At 33.9% G+C, this 22,068-nt stretch overlaps 1 protein-coding gene across 1 annotated transcript; it reads left to right on the top strand.

Moving 5' to 3' along the window:
- Nucleotides 1-14,404: 14,404 nt before the first annotated feature.
- Nucleotides 14,405-16,049, top strand: LOC126707158 (protein SOB FIVE-LIKE 5-like). Its single transcript, XM_050406760.1, has 4 exons — nucleotides 14,405-15,271; nucleotides 15,403-15,480; nucleotides 15,581-15,654; nucleotides 15,792-16,049. Exons 1-4 carry the CDS (start codon nucleotides 14,846-14,848, stop codon nucleotides 15,823-15,825), a joined length of 612 nt encoding a protein of 203 aa, XP_050262717.1. The 5' UTR covers nucleotides 14,405-14,845; the 3' UTR covers nucleotides 15,826-16,049.
- Nucleotides 16,050-22,068: the final 6,019 nt, after the last annotated feature.

The following is a 22,068-nucleotide window of genomic DNA, read 5'->3' as shown; positions in this document are numbered from 1 at the left end:
AATCATTAAACCAATTTCTTATTAGTGTGTTTAGATGGGAGAGGAGAAGAGGGGTGTAGAGGGAAGATGATAGATGGCTAAGGTTTTATTAACCATGTTTGCATGTTGTTCAAAGTGAGAGAGGAAGGGTTTGATGGCATTTAGTGGAGTAAGATATCCCATCAAACTCCTCAAGTTTTATTACACAAATTGAAGAATTTTGAAGAGGGGATTCCAATTATATCAACATTTTTTATTTTTGTAGGATCTCAAAATAAATAAATAAGAGTCACTTTGGCCATTATAATGTTAATTTATATATGCCTCTTTAAATTGAGAGAGAGTAATTGTCAATTTTCCCTTATTCCCATTTTCTTCTCATCTCACCTTCTTCTCCCACTCCCCTCCTTACACTCTCCTCTCCCTTCAAATTTTAAAACACATAAATTCAACAAATTTATGTTTCTATTGCCAATCATGATTGATTGCTTTTAGTTTTACTCTCACCATGAATTAATGGACCTCACCCGACATCTTGCGGTGCCAGGAAGCTAAGGAAGCCAATAGCTAGGATATCTCTCCCAAATAGGTCTCATCCAAAAACTCACATTTGGGCAAAATAACAAACGCACTTGCTATATTTGACCCAACATAAAAGATCTTAGAAAATATTGGTGTTTGAAATTTGATGACCCATGAGTTGACACTTGCCCTTTAGTTGAGTCATATGTCATGCATGAATCATGCTTAAAGTTTTGAATACCAATTTGAATTGGCTAGTGGGAGGAGATATTTTAAGATTGATATGCATTGATATGTCAATTCAAGATTACCGCTTTATATATAAAAAGAGAAGAATCTGAAAAAATCTTGTCTAACCATCTAACTCCAATATTTTTTATTCTCTCAATGCTCAATTTGAGTGAATTTGAAATGAAAATTATTCTAATTTAATTAAGTTTTAAAAATTTTCGTTTTATCCTTTTATTTTTATTAAAAAAACAATGTTAATAGAGGAATTGTGTATTTGTTCATTTTCTTTCTTTTCCACCTTACACTTAAACAAAGTAAAAAACATCTTAATTGAAAATAAATAAATTAATTAAAGTTTATTTGCTCCTCTCTCCTCACTTTTAATTTTATAATTTTCAAACAAACGATCGGATATCAACTTTACTCTCCAATCCTCTCCTCTCTTTTCCTTTCAAACTTCCAAATATATAGTTAGAAGAAAATGCATAATACATTTTAGAGTAATTTATTTTTATTTCACAATTTAAATTTTAAATTTTTAGTTTTAACAATATTATTTCTTTGACAAAAATACATTTTACAACCTTCAAGTTTAGTTGGTCATTACTTTGGTCCTTGAAGTTTCATCGTTGTCAATTTTATCCTGTAAGTTAGCAATCATCATCAATGTGGCTCTTCCTTCCACAATTATATATGGCATTGCCAGTTAAGTTTCTATAAACGATCATGTTTAAATTCAATCCAATTTAAATTCTCAAACTTTAAAAAAATAAATAAAATAAAAAAGACTAATAAAAATTCTTTAAAAAATAAATTTAAACCTAAAATATATATATATATATATATATTTTTTTTTTTTTTTTAAACTCAAAGCTAGTCACCACTGTCCTTTAATCGAGGCCCCTACCAAAAATACCAAAAAATCCATCACAATTAGTATCTTCATTTGGTATCTTGAATTGTATGGAGCAGGTTGGATGTGATTGTCATTGTATGAGTGTTTTGTGAAGGCATGTGGTGCAAATGTGGTTAAGTATATTTTACAAGTAATTTTGAATGAGTTATATCACTCAATATATATCTCTATTGTTGGATGATATGTTGTTTGACTCGTATATATGCTTAACATAAATATTTATGTCAAATGGGATGATACTTGGTATACAATTTATAGTTAAAATATTAAAAGGAAAAAAAAAGTTTTGAATATATATAGAATTTGACTAGAATGGAGGGTACGTAATATATATGTTTGATAAAATACTCAATCCAGTAAAAATGTATTGAATTGAATGGTCATTAGCCCCATTTTAAAAATGTTACTGCTACGGTTGTGAGGAATTGAAATTACAAGATTTATAACATTTCGAGCTTTTGCTTTCTTGCTTAGAACTTTGTGGACATTATACTGAGCCTAGGAATAGCAATTTCTTTTACTCTCTATTTCATCTTCCATTCATGTTGTTCGTTGGTCACATACAAAAGAACACAGCTTAAGCTTATTATCTGTTTCTTCTTCTTTACTCTCTTTGTTTCATTTTTTTTTTTAATGTTTTTTGTTTTTAAAATTTTGCTGTTTCAACTAATCTCTCAAGGTTCTACAAGTAGTTTACCCAAAAATAAAAAAAGAAGGTTCTACAAGTACAGATTGATATGTAGCGCGAAGACAAGATGTTGAACAGTGACATCATCTTATCATATTCCAATCTTACAAAGATGGGCAAAACATTATTATTGCTATTTGCTAGCTAAGATGTGGGGCGAGAGAGGAATGCTATTGGGTGAGGGGAAACCTCTGGATCGATCCATCCCTTTCCAATGATGTGATATCTTGTTCAATGCTTTCACATAACAAATCTCATCACGTACATCATTGGATATATATATATATATATATATAACAAATTCTCATAACGTATGGGATAATGATCACCTCACGAAAAATCCCTTGCATGCAAGCAACAGATAGAATAAGATAATTCTCCTCTTTGAAAATTTGTTGTGTGAATTATTTTGAGAGGAACTTCGATTGTAATCTGTCGGTACATCTACATTTTGTTTTTTTTTCGTATGAAGTTTATCTTTAAAGCTGTTTGGAATAATCTCCTTTAACCTATTATATATGTGGCGTTTTATAAAATCATCCATGTATCCTTAAATTCCTTCTCTCCTGAACTTCCACACACCTTATACATGGAAAGGTAATATTCCGTCACATAGTGGGTTCAAGGTGTTTTTATTTAAACCAGTTTGGAGGAAAACATTTTCTTGTTTTTCTTTTTACACCATTTTTTTTTTTTTTTTTTATACAAGATCGAATTCTACTTTAGCCTAATCTAAGTGTATATGTGTGTGAAGTTCCCTCCTGGAGACTTAAGCCCCGGTCCTTGCCCCCCACACCCCACAAGCACTTATACTTGTGGAGTGACCATCGTACCAAGGGTGTGCGGTGGTTCTTACACTATTTCTTAACAACATATCAATGTGATACTTATCTCAACCCTTACCACCGGTTACTATTTGAGACAAATTTCAAGACATGCATTCATACACCTTAATTCCATTAATATTCTATTTATCTTGAACAAGAAATTAAAGACATGTCACTAAAAAAATTGGACTTAAAAAGTTTTTTAAAAGTAGGGACTTTGTCATCTTCTTAATTTTTTTTTTTTTTTTTTTTTTTTTTTTTTTTTGGGATGAGATCTAAATTGTTTCATTTTAAGAAAAAAAAAATGAAATAGTTATAAGTCTGAACATTAAAATAATATAAGCTATGGTTATCAAAACAAATAAAAACACTAGTATTACTATTTTTGTATGTTCTCTAATAAGTATTACTATTTACTCAAAAAAAAAATATACATATATATATATATATAAAATACATAAAGAAAACAAAGATAAACTATAAAAAATGAGCTAGTATTCAATTTAAACATAAATAATAAATGCACAATTATACCAAAGATTAAATGAGTAAAACATTATGATTAAGAAAATTTATTCAAATATAGATTTTTTTAATATAAAAATGTTTGAAAAAGAGATACTTAAATTGACATTTTGACTATTAACTTCCAGTTAGCTCCACTAGTAAAGTTTCTAATAGTTGAATAAGAGATCTGAGGTAAAACTTCTGATGGTTGAATAAAAGATCTGAAGTTTAGTCTCTGCGTACACCAAAAACTGATTAGTATCTTGGCATAATGATAAAAAAAACTATTACTAGAAATGGATATCATAGATTAAAACTCTCTAAAAGAGAGAGAGAAAGAGAGAAAAAAGTCTCATAAATAAGTGCCGACTTTAAAGAAAGTACGATTGTTGGATAAAAATAACTTAGCATTAAAAAATGTAGACAGTTTAAATAAGACCGTGCGTTTTGGTATTTTTCTAAGAAAATCAGTCCATTTTTTATAGTTCAATCGGTTTTTATTTTTATTTTTATTTATTTACAATTTCGGTATTTCTTCCTTGCACGATTTATTGAATCAACGGTTCAACCGTGGATTCGGAAACTTTGAAAAAACCACTTGACAATATATGTTGTTTCTAATGAGTAAAATTTGGTAGCTTTTATTACTGTCGTTAGCTTTATCGGATCTAATATATATATATATATATATATATTATGATATGAAGTATAAACTCATCACTTTATGTACATTGGATCCGTGAGTTATGAATTATTTATTTTGCATTTTTTATTTTGGAGCAAAACTCATTTAGACTTGTTCACTCCGGTGAGGAGGCGGTGGAAACAGCATAAACGGCCCGGCCCAGGGCTATTGAAAACCCCAAATCCGAAATTGCCAAATTATGGCCCGTATGAGCTTGATGCGACATGGGCAACTTTTGATGCTTCAATCAATGAAGAGAGAAAGAGAGAGAGAGAGAGAGAGGATACAATTTTCATGGATTTGATAGTAGAAAGAGTTCCAATTTGGATGTGCCTCAAGTTTATTGGTTAACTCTTTATTCTATTGGATATGTTTGGATGGCTATTAATAATGAGTGATCCAAGGGGCGAATTTCACATGGCTATTAAAATTTCCTTCTTGTCATGTGCCCTCTAGATATATATTACAATGGGATCTTTATTCTTAAATCCAGCATTTTGTGTCACAATAGTATTGTTTAATTTTGAAGATTTCTAAAAATATATGAAGAAAACTATGGTTTAAATTGTCTCTTACGTGTTGACATAAATAAATATAGACATATAAACATATATGTCTATATATTTATTTATGTCAATATGCATGTGAAGATTCTATCAATATATAAAAGTGTGAAGATAATTACAAGAGAAAAATAGAACCAACAGTTTAGGTTTGAGCTAATACTAGTCAAGTCCAAAACATTTCAAAACAAACTAACTTGATCTATAAATCATTATCCATATTTCTACCATCTGTCATGGTGATTAGAGAACAATAAGTTAGTTTTGAAATGTCTTGAACTCGAATGATATTAGTCCAATCCTCACAGTTGTTGTGAGGATTTTACCCTAATTATAAACATACAAGCCTTCTAATTAATTTAGGGGTGGCAAAATCAACTCAAACCCATTTGCCCACATAATTATTAATTAGGTTAAATGTGTATTAACCCAACTAAACTCAATTAACATTAATGTTTATTGTGTTTTAACTAGGTATTCAAATAAACCCAATTATGATCCAAGTATCATTTCTACAAATCACCCAACTTTAAAATACCCCAAAACCACTAAAAATTACCAAAATACTCCCTAAACCTAAAAAATGATCAAAATACTTTCGGGAAACCACTCAACAAAGCAACAGCATGATCTTGTCGGGAAATCGGAATCAACTTCCATCCTCTTGGAGATCTTCTCAAAACTCTCATGTTCCTTTCGAACTTGAACGGTTTCCATTCTTCCCCCTCTCCGCCAGATCAAGGGTTTTCCAAACGGAAAGGTTCTTTCCAAGGTGTGGAAGGAAAAAGGCTCCAAGTGATTTTGTCACTTTTTCTCTCTCTCTCCTTCTTGTTTTTGCTTTTGCATTACTTGTGTGTTTGGAGTCAGTCTAGTTTTATGTATTGCTTTGTTAACATATTTTTGTTTATTTAATTTTCAGTTTTGCTTTATTTTGTTTTTCATATAAAATAAAATAAAAATACAAAAAAAAAATACAAAAGTAGTGTGTATTCGTGTACATTGGTACTTGTGTACCTTGGATAACCATTGAAACAAAGTTTTCTAAACTTTATATCTTTTGTAGCTTAGATGAGCATCTCTATGCACAACTAAGCAAGTGAGCTTTGTGGCTTGTATTTGTGATGAGTAAGATTAAGTAATCTCCTATACTTAACACTCGTATCACTCTTTTTTCCAGGAATGACTAGAAAATCCTAAGAGAAATGCATAAATAACCATCTCACCACTGTTGCCCGCCAATTATGAAATGACATTTGTATGTTTTGGCATAGCAAAAGTGGAATGTCAAATGTTTAACATCATTGGGTATTTTTTTTCTATCTCTTATATGCTCATGCATGGTTTGCTTAAAAGAAAAATATGCAAAGAAAAATAAAAAGCAAAAAGAATCGAATGTTTTATATATGATTGCAAGCGTGTATTCTAGGAGATGTGAGAGTTATAGGATGTACCTTGAAGGTGAAAGTCTTCATCAAATAGTTATGATTGTGTGTGAGTTAAAGTGATTTTCTCATATCTCAAATCGTCATAACATGAAGACACTTATGCAATCTTGCAATGTCTTTCACACACAACACGCAAAATTCTTTGCTACTTTTGATACATGTGCAGGTACAATGTGATTTGGCCATCATAAGGAATACATGTGTTAATGTATGCTCACTAAATTGTCTTAATTTGTTTTTGAAATATAAAATTGGTTAGACTTGTTGTGTGTGTGTGTGTGTGTGTGTGTGTGTGTTTTGGATCTATGTGCTTAGATGAGCATCTCTATGCACAACTAAGCAAGTGAGCTTTGTGGCTCGTGTTTGTGATGAGTAAGATTAAGTAATCTCCTATACTTAACACTCGTATCACTCTTTTTTCCAGGAATGACTAGAAAATCCTAAGAGAAATGCATAAATAATCATCTCACCACTGTTGCCCGCCAATTATGAAATGACATTTGTATGTTTTGGCATAGCAAAAGTGGAATGTCAAATGTTTAACATCATTGAGTATTTCTTTTCTATCTCTTATATGCTCATGCATGGTTTGCTTAAAAGAAAATATGCAAAGAAAAATAAAAAGCAAAAAGAATCGAATGTTTTATATATGATTGCAAGCGTGTATTCTAGGAGATGTGGGAGTTATAGGATGTACCTTGAAGGTGAAAGTCTCCATCAAATAGTTATGATTGTGTATGAGTTAAAGTGATTTTCTCATATCTCAAATCGTCATAACATGAAGACACTTATGCAATCTTGCAATGTTTTTCACACACAACACGCAAAATTCTTTGCTACTTTTGATACATGTGCAGGTACAATGTGATTTGGCCATCATAAGGAATACATGTGTTAATGTATGCTCACTAAATTGTCTTAACTTTTTTTTGAAATATAAAATTGGTTAGACTTGTTGTGTGTGTGTGTGTGTGTGTGTGTGTGTGTGTGTGTGTGTGTGTGTGTTTTGGATCTATGTGCTTAACATTTTTTTACTGAGAAATGATTTTGAGAGCTTAAAATGTTGTTTGGATCTTTAGTTGTGTAGCATGCTTGATTGCATTTATATTTTTGTTTTTCTCTTCTTGAAAAACTGCTTTTAAGTAATCTCGATAGCTTCTCGATACCTCTCAACAGCTATGCTATCTATCGAGGCTCTTCAACTGCATTTTATTGTATTCTCAATAGCTCTCAATACCTACTTCGATCCATCGAGAAACCTTCTGGAAGCTCGATAGCTACCTCGATCCATTGAGCCCTTCTTGCTTGGACACCCCTCGACAGATCTTCGTTAGCTATTTCACGCTATTTTAATTCTCGATAACTCTCGATCCATCGAGAACTATGAACTTCTATTTAAAGGTTCAGCGCGATTTCAGCTTCACTTTTCTCGATCTCTCTCAATCCATTCAGTCTCTTCACCTCCCAAAACCTCTCTCTCTCTCTCTCTCTCTCTCACTCCAAACCTCCAACCCACGTGTTCTTCGGCCTTTGTGTGCTTTCTCTGCTTTTGGTGTGTCTCTTTTTCACTCATTCATGCATTATAGGTTTCTGACCTAACTTTTTGGGGTTTTGTTGAAAATTTGGGGCTTTTCGAAATTGTTGAGTTTTTCACAAAATTTATGGGTTGGTTTTTGTGAAAATTTTTTAAAATTATCATGCATTACATCTCATTTGCATTATAACAATGTTTCATGCATTTTAGATATGTGTTTATTTTGTTACAATGATTGTGTGCTGATAGGTTTGGATTGGGCTGAGCCCATGATGTATTTTAGTTTGCATGTCACATGTTCATGCATTTTCATGCATACGTACCTTCAAGTTTTTATATTCTTATATATATTGTCTTGTTGGTGCTTTTCTGATTATCTCTCTTTCCCCCTCTCTCTTTTTCTTGCGTTTGTTTGCACTATGGCACCCAAACACAAATCTACTCCGTCCCAGAACCCTCTTCGTCCTGGGGCATCTACTTCTTCTTCTAACCCTACTCCTTCTCACGTACGGTTCCATGATGATAAAGCCCGAAAGGACTTTTCGGATAACTTTTGTGGATGAGGCATTCATTCGGAACGCCAAGTCATCCTATCAGATTTTTCTGATATTGACCTTCCCACTGTCATCTACAGTCAGGGTTGGGAGTCACTGTGTGGTGCCCTAGTCACTTGTTCCTCCGTGATGATACAGGAGTTTTACTCCAATATGCATGGAATCGATACTTCTATACCTCATTTCTTCTCTTGCGTTCGAGGTACGCACATCATAGTAACTCCGGAGATTGTCTCTAAGGTACTACATGTTCCTAGGGTAGCGCATCTTGACTACCCTAGTTGTGATCGTCTGAGGATAGTGTCCAAAGACGAACTCTTGTCTCTCTTCTGTGAGACACCTTCTTTTTGGGGTGACTGTCAAAACACCCCTTGCTCGGCCTTTGTAAAAGGTCTGAGATTCCTTAACATGGTGATGACATTCATTCTTCATCCTTTGTCTCACTATAACACTATTACAGAGCCTCATGCTCAATTTTTTCTATCCCTCTTAGAGGATATCTCTATCGACTTCCCTTCTCACTTCATTCTATTACTTATAGATATCTTTAGGGATATGGCAACCCTTAATAAGCTCATTTTTCCTTTAGCTATCATGCGGCTTCTTCACCACTTTTCTGTCTCCTTTCTCAAGTCTCCTCATTTTCTGGTGATGTGTGCCATAGATGTAGCTACCATTCAACGAAGCAAGGCACAGCTCATGCCGAGGCGACCCCGGACAGAGACGATGACTCCTCTAGTTTCCACTACTCCATCCACCTCCACTCCTTCGTCTACTATAAGTGAAGTGACACTTGAGGCCATTATGGCACAATTTTTGTGCATGGATGCTTGCCTTGACACTCTCAGTGATGAGTTGTGTTAGGTGAACACCCATGTTGGTCGTATCACACGACGACAGGCTATCATGGGTGGTTGCACTGTTGCTTCCTCTCCATCTCCAACGGAGTCCGAGGATGAGAGTGACGATGGCTCCGGCAGTGATGATGCTGATGAGGATGATGGTGATAGCTTGCCCAATGATGATGAGATGTCTACTTGATGTACTTGCCTTTTGTCACTCGTGACAAAAAGGGAAAGTAGTTTTGAGATGAGAGTAGTCATACTTATAGGGGGAGGGTTAGTATATGAGATTTTTGTGATAAAGGGAGTGTATATGAGGGATGTAGTGAGGATTTATTTGTATCTTTTCTTTCTATTTTAGATACATTATCTCTTATACATTGGTCTTGTGACCACTTAGTGATAGCAAACATTGTACTTATCTTTGATATACATATTTGATGATGTTGTTATCACATTTCACCTATCTCTCCATGTGTTGTTTCTTTTCTCTCTTTATATACATGTTTCTTATTTAACGTGTGTAATCTTATATTTTTGTTTCATACTAAGATCCCTTGATGAGTTTTGTTTAAAGTGCTTCAGAAATACAGGTTGTCAAAGTCTTCTTGACATAAACTCTCTTCTTACAAAGTTTTTCAAGAGTTTTTGTTAGGATAGATTTTATTGCATTCAACAAATGAGTATGAGTTAAGTGATTTATGACTTTTCTCATATGTTCATTTGTTTGTTGTGATTTTGTTACGGATTGCTAAAGGGGGAGATTGTTAGAACATATGTCAATTTAGAATTGGTTAATCCTTTGACAAAACGCACTTTACTTGTAATTAGGTAGGTCTAGGATGTGTTTAATGCTTTAAGGAATAAGGTCTCAAGTTCTAGTATTAAGCCCATGCAAATCTGTCCAAGAAACAAGTGAAGAAGTGCTGGATTTTAAAACTCAATAGCTAGCTCGATAACTAGTATTTATCGAGATTTAAAAACTGTTGAAGCCCGATGCACGACAGCTAACTCGATAGATAAGCTATCTATCGAGGTTTATGAAAAACAGATTTTCAGCTCTGATTTTCATCCAATTTGTGTGTATATGTTTGGGCTTTCTTTTCTTACAACCCTAAACATATATAAGGATTATTTTAAGGGTCGTCAAAGGTTGCGCAAGTTCGAAGCAAAGTTGTATTCATGTAAATTGCAACCAGAGACAAAATTTGCCCTAGTTCATCTTTCTCTTGAAGAAGCTGTTGTGTTTGTACACCGTAAGGTTTTGTGACCAAGGAGTTTCGTGATCTTCATTGTGTGATGAACTGAAAAACTTTGCAACCAACATCTTTCTCAAGTTGGTGAGTAAGCCGCGTACTGGGATCTGCGCATCTATTGGTTAGTCACGTACTTGAAGCCGTGTATTGAAAAGAAGAGATTGTCACTACAAAACAAGTCCAATTGGGTATTGGGGTAAGGGTTCGACTATAGGTTTGTATAAGGTACTGTGATTCATATACTTGTAACCACTTGTTTTGATAATAGTGGATTCTCAAGAGTGGTGACCTTAAAATCACTCGGTGGGGTTTTTGCCGTATAGGTTTTCTCCATTCGTAAACAAATCACCGTGTCAATTTAATTTCCGCTACACTTTAATTAATTGGTGATTTGTTTGTGCTACCACGCGTTTTGCATATTAATTGAATTAATTAATTAACTTAGCTAAATCAATTGATTAATTTATCACAAGGGGTCAATACATTCTTGACCTATCATTTTGGTAATTTTTAGGTTTTAGGGGTATTTTGGTAATCTTTTAGATTTAGGGAGTATTTTGGTCATTCTTTTAGGTTTAGGGAGTATTTTGGCAATTTTTAGGTTTCAGAAGTATTTTGTTCATTTATTTAGGTTTCGGGGATGTTTAGGTCATTTGTTTAGGTTTCGGGGGTATGTTGGTCATCTTATAGGTTTAGAGGGGTATTTTGGTCAATTTTTTAAGTTTCAGGGGCATTTTGATCATTTCTAAGTTTTAGGCAGTATTTTAGTCATTTTTTAGGTTTAGAGGATATTTTAATAATTTTTAGGTTTTGGAGATATTTTGGTCATTTTCTAGTTTCAAGGATATTTCAGACTTTTTTTAGGTTTTAGGGGTATCTTAGTCATTTTTTAGGTTTTAGGGTATATTTTAGTATTTTTTTAGTGGTTTTTGATCATATTTAGTCTTTTTTCTTTTAGGTTTAGAGGGTATTTGGGTAGTTTTAAAGGATTTTAAGAATATATTGGTCATTTATAAGTTTTTTGGGTTTGGGTTTACCCAAAATAATTTGGTTGGGCTAAGTTTGAGTTAGAAGTAATTAGTTAAGTGAGGTATAGATGGGTAAATCAATTTTATGTATCCAATCCAATTATACCTACTCCAAATCCACCCATTTGACACTCCTAAATTAATTGCATTGGTGATAGCTAACATCAGCAAGTGTTGCTATCCAAGCTCAACGGTTCGGAAAATGATGGAAAATTGTTATAAACACAATCATGAATATAATTCTAATCAACATATTGAGTAATATATTTTATGTGATTCATGGATAAGCTCAGCTTTCACACCAAAAAGAAAAGAAAAGAAAATAAGAAGAAGAAGAAGAAGATAAGTCCAGTGCGTGACTGCGTATACTTGATTTCGGCCGTTATTTGACTGTCACATGCGTTATAGACTTTTCAACCTTTTTATTTTATTGAAATGATAACCAAAAGTCTTGATTTTCCGGCGCATGTGCACTTAATAAGCTTATAATTATAAATAAATCTAATTAGGCAGCACTTGTGATATATATTAAAAATTATAGGACACAGGGGAGTCTTGTCAAATTTATACTAGGCCAGCAAACATAGGTCTGGTGAATTCTGAATTGCAGATAGACTAATTATATATTCAGTTAATACCAATGAAGAAAAAGCCTAAAGAAATAGCAAAGTTCATTAAAAATAATAATAATAAAAAAAAAAACAAACAAACAAAAGTGGGCCTCCATGATATTATTTCTAGTTGAGCTGAAAAATTGTACAAACTAATATTAAAAAATAAAACTGGCCATTTAAGTTGTTATTGATATTTCCATTATATGTTTTTTTTTTTTTTTTGGGTTTTTATTTATTTTTATAGATTGATTATAAAGAAGGAAGAGATGGAATTTTAACTATGGATATCAAGCACTAAAAATGATTTAATTATAAAGAAGGAAGAGATGGAGTTTTGATTATATGATTGGTTTCATTCTTATTTGTTACTTTCACGTACCTTATTGTTAATACTTAAATTAATGATCACATAATGTGATCTCATGAAATTCTTGTTGATCTGGAGGAGGTCATTTATGAAAGAGTAATCTAATTGGTGGATCCCTCGATGTGTGCTAGACTCCAAACATTGTGGTCATAATTTTTTTACGATATGAAGATATTTTTATTTAGTTATTTTATAATTCATTTGTTATAAGTGAGGGATGAAAATTCAAACCCTAATTCTCTTTATAATAGAGTCCGGATTGATAAAAGCAATTACAAGGCTTTTGACTACAAAATTATGATACCATGAAGAGTATATGTGAAGCAAGGGACTTCAAAAAAAAAAAAAAAAAAAAAAAAAAACAAACAAACTATTTGTCGGAAAAAGAGGAGGAAAGAATGACAAGAAAACAAGAGAAGACCATTTGGGCATATTAGTGACAAGAAAACAAGAGAAGACCATTTAGGCATATTAGTTCATGTTAATATTCAAGGCCTAATAAAAACAAAAAGAAGAGCATTGTAATGCATAGAAGTAGGGTTCAAGGGGAAAAAAAGTAATCACAATGAAAAACAAAGGAAGAATTTTACATTGGAAGTAGTAACAAAGGATCACCACACAATTGACAATTTTATAAGCAAAATTTAGTAGAACAATTTAAGTTGAAGTGCGTGTACACGTGCATACATGTGTGTGAATATGTGGGAGGCCGCATATGCATATGCACACGTGCCCACATGCGTGTGTGAGTTCTTAGAGGCTGAGTAATTTTTGGCAAAGGAGAGTCTCTCTGAGGTTGTGAATGTGATGGCATGTGGATTCATAAAAACCCAGTCAACTGCACCACACTTACACTCCTTGCCCCAAGAAATTTCTACAGTCTGCACTCCACTCATGTTCTCATGCCTAAAACTTCTTTTTAAGACTCTCCCAAAATATATTTTACATGGTTTATTGGGTTAAGGGTAGAGGAAGGAAGAGAGAGCCAGAGCCTCCAATCAGAAGACATGCAGTAACAACAGTAACATGTATAAAAACAAAAAACAAAAAACAAAAAATTTAATGTCACTTCTTTAGTTCTGACTAGCTAGAAAACACTTCCAGTTCCCAACTCCAATTGATTAAAACTCTACACATGCAATGTTTCGGAGAAGGGAAAAGAGAGGAGAGTGAAAATATTAGAAAGTATCTGCTGTTATATATAGTCCTTTCCAAATTTGTACAAAAAATATATAATGATATAGATGTGTACTAAATCCTCTCTAGGAGGAAAATGTATGTATGAAATATATCAAATGTGGAATTTTTTTTTTTTTTTTTTTAGAAAATTTCAACTTATGGCGTTCACTTCTAATGATAGCTCTTTATCATTAGATCAAGACACTAATCAATTTTTGGTGTAAGCAGAGATTAAACCCCAGATCTCTTATACAACCATCAAATACTTTACCAGTTGAGCTAATTGGAGCCCACTATCAAATGTGGATTTAATAACTCTAATTAGAAAGAACTTGTCAAGAACGACATAGTTTAGTCTCTTTTAAAAATTGCAATGGTTAAAGAATCAAAACTGAGTTTGGTTTCCAGTTGGACAAGTTTTTTTCTTTATATATATATTTTCAGTTTTTATTTGACCGAATTAGGGTCTAGTTCTCGATCTGTCGAGTTTTTAAAATCATGAAAATAACCCTATCAATTAAATTAAACATTGTCACGCTTGCCGTCGGTTTCAATTTATTCTGTTGGTAAAGTATCTTATTTTTCATCGATTTTTTGACACACGAGGGACATTATAGGTCATAGGTGTCCAATATACGATATACCATGGAAGGGGGAAAATGGACGTGTACCCGGTTTTGTTAAGAGGGTACACAGCGCCTCGCTGTCTAGCATGTGAAGAAGTTGTGGCTTTCCCTTCTCTCTCTCTTTACATGCACCCACTATAACCCACCCAACTGGCAGATTTGATTCATTCACATAGGTGAGAGTCAGGACAAAACTAGTCTAGGATTTTAGTCTGATTCTCTTTGGTTTTTTTTTTCCCACCCCCACTCCCCACTCTTCTATTGCTCTATATCTTACTACTACATTATATAACTTGGTGAATACCAAAAATAGCGAGACATATGTACATCCTCTCTCAATGTCCTTGTAGATCAGTGCAAGAGAGCAAGGGAAAGTGACTCTTACTATCTAACTATCATATTATCTATTTTTATTTCTCTTTCTTGATAAAGAAGGCTTATTACACAAAGAGATTATTTCTCTCTAGGAAAGTGAGGGAAAAATGAATGTCTTGGCTTCAGAATGTAGCAGTGGGTGTGAATCTGGTTGGACTTTGTACTTAGAACAATCCTATCTTTCTCCAAATAATCCACGTAGAGACACTGGGTTTGTTAATGGGAAAACTAGTTTTTGTGATGAATATAAAGATAAAAGAGATAAACAGACTGTAGAAGTAGAAGATGATGAAGAAGAAGAAGAAGACTTGTCTATGGTTTCTGATGCATCTTCTGGGCCTCCACACTTCCCTGAAGATGAAGGTTACTTTAATGGTGATAATGGGTGTTTTTATCCTACATCTAGACCCTCCACATTGGCCAAGAACGTTGGGAAAAGGCAGAAAAGCAAAGCACACCGACACCGTGAAGATCAAGAAATGAGTGCTTTTCTTGATGACACTGCTAGCTCTCCTGTCATCAATTTCTCCAGGGTAAGTAACTTCACATATATATCCCTCACAAACAATGTTGAATTAAAATATAGCATGATTGCAATTAACAGTTTATTGTTCATGGGATTTATTTATTTATTTATTCTAATGGCTTCTTGACAATTTACCAGAACAATCTGACCAATAATCAAGCTTCAATGGTTAGTGTCTTGGATTTTTCACAAGGTTTCTCAGCAACTCATTTCGAGGTACTTCGCCTAAATCTTTCTGGGTTTTGATTAAAACTTTTATTTCTCTTCTGTAACTGTTGGAATCCAAAGCATGTGAATAATTCATGAATTCTTGCAGGGGACATCAGCATTCCAAGACCACTTTGGTTTCTTACAGTCTTCCCTATCTGCAAACCAACTTCAGAACAACCAGTTGAGTAATTGTTATTATTCCTTATTTAAAATTTAATAGTGTAGTAGTCATAAAAAGTTTCATTGCTTTAGCTATAAACATGTTAATACTGATTCTTTGTGATTATTTAACTGAAAATTTCCTTCTTTGTACACAGGTGGTTTGAAGGGAAGAAATTTGGAATGAGATGAGGTGATTTCACTGCTTGTGTTGCTGATGTTGTTGTTGTTGTTAACACTACAGAAGCTGCTCTGAATGAAATGATGGAATGGTCTTCAAAGTAAAAGGAACTTGATCTCAAAAGGGATCTTGTTCCTTGCCTTTTATTTTCTTTTCTTTGCTTTTAGCTGTCAATGCAGTGGTAAACAACCTGAGAGAAAAAGATGGAAATAAATTTCTAGTTTGCAAAATTTAATTTCTTGTCAAAGAATAGCGGGTACAAATCAACTGTCTTTTAGGTAGTACTCTCTTTGCTACCTTGCCAGCTCTTGTTCATAATGGAGCCCCATGCACTCTTTTGCCTCCACAGTACCACCTGCATCTTTATAATTTATTCGCTAGATATAATTCAAATAACAATGAGAGGAAAAGTTGAAGATATTAGCTTTTGGTATATTTGCAATTCAGTAGAGCAAACCTTAATATCTGCTTCCAAAACTAATGGGAAAATTGCTTTGGAGATGGTTGTTTTTTCATAACAGTGCAGTGAACACTTGAGGCTTATTATATTTTCAACATTTTTTTTTGGTTTCACAATTGCAGTAATTAGTGCATAATAAAAGTCAGGTTACTTCAATTATAACAAATCATGTTAGTAATCGTGAAAAATATTGGGTCCCTAACATTACTAATTTGCTAGTATGTTTTGCCCCTTTTTTTTTTTTTTTTTTTGGTTTTGTTTTGGTTTTCACTTTTTTTTTTCCCAACCTTCTCCAAAATAAAGCCATATATCACACATGTCATGCTCATTGACGCTTGTAGATTGCGACTTCTAAATCACCTTCGTATCTTTCACGCCCTGCTTTTCACACAATAAATTCTTAAGAAATCTTACAAAGGATATCAATCTTCCAGCAAAAGAGAGATAGAGAGAGAGAGAGAGAGTACTGACAAAGAATTATCATGTACTTTTGAGTAATCCATTTTACTAATCCATCTGAGTATTCTAGATGCATGCATTTGTTATTTCTTTAACACAAATTTTAGTTTTTTTCAACAAAGCAAGACAAAATGAGGTACTAGGCTACCTAACTCCTACTGGCTACTCACTAAAAAATATGATCCTAAACATATGCTATAAATTGTCATACACTTAACATTGATTAGGTGGGATTCTTGAAATGTATTAATGAAAAGCTCACTATCTGTTGAAAGTAGAATCAAATCTTAGATAAGGCTTGCACACTAATAAGGACAAGACACGTCTTTGAGAGTCCAGACAAGGGAGAAAAGGTTGCATATCTATTTTCATGGTTCCTTTTCTCATATTAACACATAATTTACACATAATATGCACATGAAAATGTGACAGAAAGATGAAAAGTTTATAATGGGTGTGATGGGCAGTGAGTACGGGGTACAGAGATGAGAAAAAAAAATGCCAAAGTTAATGTGAGAATATTTCAAATGCATCTTCATGACCCTTTATAAAGGCCAGGAGATCCTGCCTGAGATCTTCCTGACCTAATGGAACATGCCCCATTTTGTTTAATATGTCATCTTTATCTCATTTGGAAGGATTTTGTATTTTTAATTATGATAGATTTATATGTATATGTATTTTTCGCTCCTTCCAAGTCTGTCTGCTTTGAAGCTGTCATTGGACTTGATGTCATGCACAATTATGTGTCTTCCCCTTGATTTCTTTATTCCTCTAACTATTCCCAGTCAGTTCCTGTTCACATAAAATAAATTGGGTTTCTGCTAGGAAGGTTGGAAAAGGTAAAGAAAAGATAGCACTTGGGAATTTAGGATGTCAAAATTCTAAGCCCTGCCCACATGTTCTTTTATCATATTTTAATTCTCAAGCTCAGTAGTGGAAGTCTTCCATGTAGTCAATAAAATGCAAATAATAATAATAATAATTTGAAAGCTGAGCAATGCTAAAGACAAATTAGACAAATAAAATAAAAGGTGAACATAATAAGTCTTTGCATGCCTCACTGCGCGCATTCCACCATCATATTGGATAAGAATCTAAGAGGTATGGGAGAAACTTCTTCTGCCTTTCCAACCACCGCCAAAACAAAACCTTCAATTTTCTGTAACATCAAGAGGGGAAGGGAGGGTCTTTGTTGTTTCTTACATGTGTCTAACTCTAATAACTAGTTCTGTCTCCAATGTCATTTTAGCTTTGAGTGTTCCCATTTCTTAAGACAACAGTCTTCACATCCCTTATCAGATCTCTGCCATGGACGTGAATATGTTATGAATCAGCAAGCATGAACACGCTTGGTTCATTGTCACAACCAACGGTCTAGCTTGCACTTGCAGGTAAAAATACATAGTGAATCTAAATCTAAACAAAGTGTGTGCTAGTTTGGCTATATATATATATAGCCAGCTGTGATTCCATTGCTTTAATTAACAATGTGATGTTTCTTGTGACAGGACCAGAAATTTAATGCAAACTCTATTATGATATAGAGAAATGCTATGTAAAACTTTCATAACAAATTCTAAATGATAAGTTGTTATGGATTGTTATTGGTGAAAAAAAATTTATAATTTCAGTGGTAGGAATCAAATTAAAACCTGTAACAACTTATCATCTATAGTTTATTGTGAAAATATTGTAAAAATATTATGGACGCAACACTTTTTTTTGTGAAATACATTACAAATAGTAAATCTTATAGAAATAACACAATACACACACTAGTATACATATCCTACGTTCTATACCTATAGTAAAACTTACAGAAATAACACAATACACACACTAGTATACATATCCTATGTTCTATACCTAAGCAAAATTGATTGTTTGCTGTCCTCTTTCCTTGTTTATGCATAACACTTCCAGTATTTAGGATCATGTCCAAGCCAAGGTTTGAACATGAATTAATTCTTTCCATTAAGAGTATAAGAAGCAATATTAAATTATATTCACAATAAAAATGAAGTGGCTATCTAATTGTCAAGAATTTCATTGCCGACAAGAATTTGGAGTAACAAAGTCCTGAAAATGAGTTTCTCAAAAAAAAAAAAAAAAAGTCCTGAAAATGACCTATAAATCTCTTAAGTAAAACCCCCATATAAGTCCAAAATTTAACGTATAAATATTCCTTTAATTATATCTCTATGCTTGGTTTGGGAAGCGGGATTTAAAAACACTTAATAAGTTTTTTTACTTTAAATTCAATCCAGCTAAGCACAATTTGGATCTTCGAGACTTAAAAGGGTCAAGATCAAATTAAATTTGATGCAACTTTTTTTTTTTGGTTACTTCTTTTAATAATTATTCATTAAAAAAAATCTTTTAATAACTCCCTATAAAATTAACATTTTGAAAAATCTTATTGTTGAATTACACATTCCCTTTATTCTTTCACGTGCCAAATTTCAAGTTAATCATAAATCATTTACTATCCAATCATAAACTCATATTTTATATACAATTTAAATTGCAAAAAACGTGAAATTTAAACATTTTATAGAAAAGATAATTAATTAATTATAGATTGTTGATCAACTTGATATTTTGTTGGGATTGAGAGTATAAGGAGATAACGTAGTTAAACAATAAATTTGTTAAAAATCACATTCAATAAAAACACCAAGTATACATATAATATGCATGTATAAATTAGATATTCAAGGAGTAGGACTAAACTCCCTCAGTTATTCTGATTGCCCAAAGTAAAGTAAATATGGAGTCCAATAGATCCAAAGAGGTACTCTATGAATCCTACTGCCGTTGGAGGTCGGGTTTCTGGGTTTTGGTCGCGATATGCCGTGGAGCACGTATGTCTTGTTGGTGTCATCAGGCGAAGGCTTGATGTGCACAGATCTGATAGGGAGAGACACTGATAGCTTGGGTTTAAGATCTGGACACAGCAGTGAGAGCCATAGCGGCTGCGAGATGTCGTGGAGTCTAGATCCAGCCGACAAGCATATGACTTTTGATGGTGGTGTGCACGTGAGAATCTTCTTTGCTTCCTAGAGATGTTTGTTTGATGCCAAGAACGGAGTTTGGCTCTGATACCATATTAAATATTAGCATAGAGATGTGTTATATCATGTTGTGTATGCTAGAGTAGATGCGGAAGAGGAAGCATAGAGGAGGAACACTGAGAACACGAGAGTTACGTGGTTCAGCCTTACGGCCTACATCCACGGCGCGACCAATGTCTCCTGGAACTCTCACACGCGCCGCCGAAGATTCTCGACTCCCAGCTCGGATCTCAGTCACACGCGCCGCTAAGCCGGCCTTGTCGTCCACCGATCCACTTGGCCTGAGAATCTGGTAATCATACAAGCTCTCACGCGCCTCCACGCGCCGTAGTAGCCTCTGGAAAATCTCCCACGCGCCGCCAAGATTCTTGACTTCTAGATCGTCTTCTGGCCGCACGCACCGCCCTGTCGGCCTCCTCGTCCGCCGATCTACGAAACTTGAAATTACGGGCCTCAACCGAGCTTACACGCGCCTCCACGTGCCTCACAAGTTTCCAGCATCTCCTCCACGCGCCAGTGACGTCGCACGCTCCTGCCAAGCGCCGGAAAACTCCTGCTGATGTCATCTAGCGTCATCAGATGACGTCATCACTCCACGTCAGCAGCCATGGAAGCACCTCCACATCAGCCCTAGTCCACGTCAGCGACACGTCATCAGCCACGTCAGCAGTGTTGTCTCGTCAGCACCACGTCACCTAGCTGACCGTTGACCCAGACCGACCCGACCCGGACCACCCGGATCTGACCCCTGAGCACTTTGACTGTTGACTTTGACTCTGGACCAGTTGACTTTGACTTTTTGCGTTGGCCTTTGACCAAAAGTCAAATTTTCCAAAAGGGCCTATCTTGCTCAGTTTTTCGCGTAGATTCCGATTTTGGGCTCCATTTCTGCATTTGAGACTCCAAAATTAGTCAATTGGCACATTCTTCATTGTGGTTTCTTCAAAGGCATTCTTCAAGGCATCTCCAAGTGATCTTCTCATACTTATCCAACCTCAAGCCTTCATCGAGCTTCCGCCTTGAGTTTGAGGGAGGGTGTTAGAGATATATATTAGACATATTAGCCCAATGTAATAGGCCCAAGCCCATTCCTGCTTGTACTAGTAGTCTAGGGTTTAGTCGCCTATATATACTCATGTTAGGGTTCATTGTAACACAGGTTATTGTACTACACTCTCATACAATAAAGATGTAGCCCTTAAGGGATTCCTCCGTGGATGTAGGCCGTAAGGCTGAACCACGTAACCCTCGTGTTCTCAGTGTTCCTCCTCTATGCTTCCTCTTCCGCATCTATTCTAGCATACACAACATGATATAACACATCTCTATGCTAATATTTAACACCTACAATGTGAATGACAGCAGTAGCAAAGTGCATAATTAAAACTAGTAAGTTATCCGTGCGATGCACAGATAATGTTGTAGTGTTTTATGTAAGATAGTTTTGAAGAATGTTGACTATATATTATAGCATAATTGTTATAAAAATTTGTTAGTAATGAGTTCATCATATGAAGCGATAATTATAAATTGCATACACATAACTATTATAATTATTCAGGTCAAGAATGAGGAAAAAAAGAATTTAGAGGAATATTGTAAAATAAAAGTTGTCACAGAATCTCTCTCTCTCCTTCCCCCCCCCCCCCTTAATTCTAAAAAAATTCTAAAACAAAATACATGTCTTAATCACTCACAGTCAATCTTAGCCTTTACAAAAACCATAAGTCCAAAGGAAACAAATATTATTCATTTTTTAAATTTAAAAAGTCTTGAAAATTATACCAAATGAAATAAAAATTAAATATTTAATTTGTTCTTATCTTAGATGTGTCACTTGAGAATATTTCAATTCTCTTTGTAAAGAATGCTAATTCTATTATTGTTAGTCACGGGGCATCCTTTCTCTATGTAGTGCTTCATCATGAGTTGTAGAAGTGCTTTATAATGTTTAAGAAATTATAGACATCAACATAAAAGAAAAAAGTAACACTATCCTCCAAATGTCAATGTTTAATCAAATCTTGTTAAAGCTCAAAATTAAGAAAATTTTCTTGTGAGCACAATTAGTGCAAAATTCAAATTTAGCAACAGTGTTATTTTTTTTATGTATCCCAAACTAATATTAAAATAACCTTTTGCAATATGCAGTCACTTATCAACCAAAAACCATATGGTTGAAAGTGATTCTTAGAACATATTTATGGATGCCCTCATAAAACTTTCAAATCTTCATCATACATAGAATATTTTGTAAA

The sequence above is a fragment of the Quercus robur genome, chromosome 11, assembly GCF_932294415.1.
Source record: "Quercus robur chromosome 11, dhQueRobu3.1, whole genome shotgun sequence".
NCBI classification, from domain to species: domain Eukaryota; kingdom Viridiplantae; phylum Streptophyta; class Magnoliopsida; order Fagales; family Fagaceae; genus Quercus; species Quercus robur.
The sequence above is the reverse complement of the archived record's forward strand: the minus strand, read 5'-3'. Positions and strand labels throughout refer to the sequence as shown.

What these genes read in the sequence shown, in the direction of transcription:
- LOC126707158 (XM_050406760.1), top strand. Translation starts at nt 14,846, where the DNA reads ATGAATGTCTTGGCTTCAGAATGTAGCAGTGGGTGTGAATCTGGTTGG. An exon ending in CTGTCATCAATTTCTCCAGG is followed by an intron (nt 15,272 to 15,402) that starts GTAAGTAACTTC and finishes ACAATTTACCAG; the next exon opens with AACAATCTGACCAATAATCA. An exon ending in AACCAACTTCAGAACAACCA is followed by an intron (nt 15,655 to 15,791) that starts GTTGAGTAATTG and finishes CTTTGTACACAG; the next exon opens with GTGGTTTGAAGGGAAGAAAT.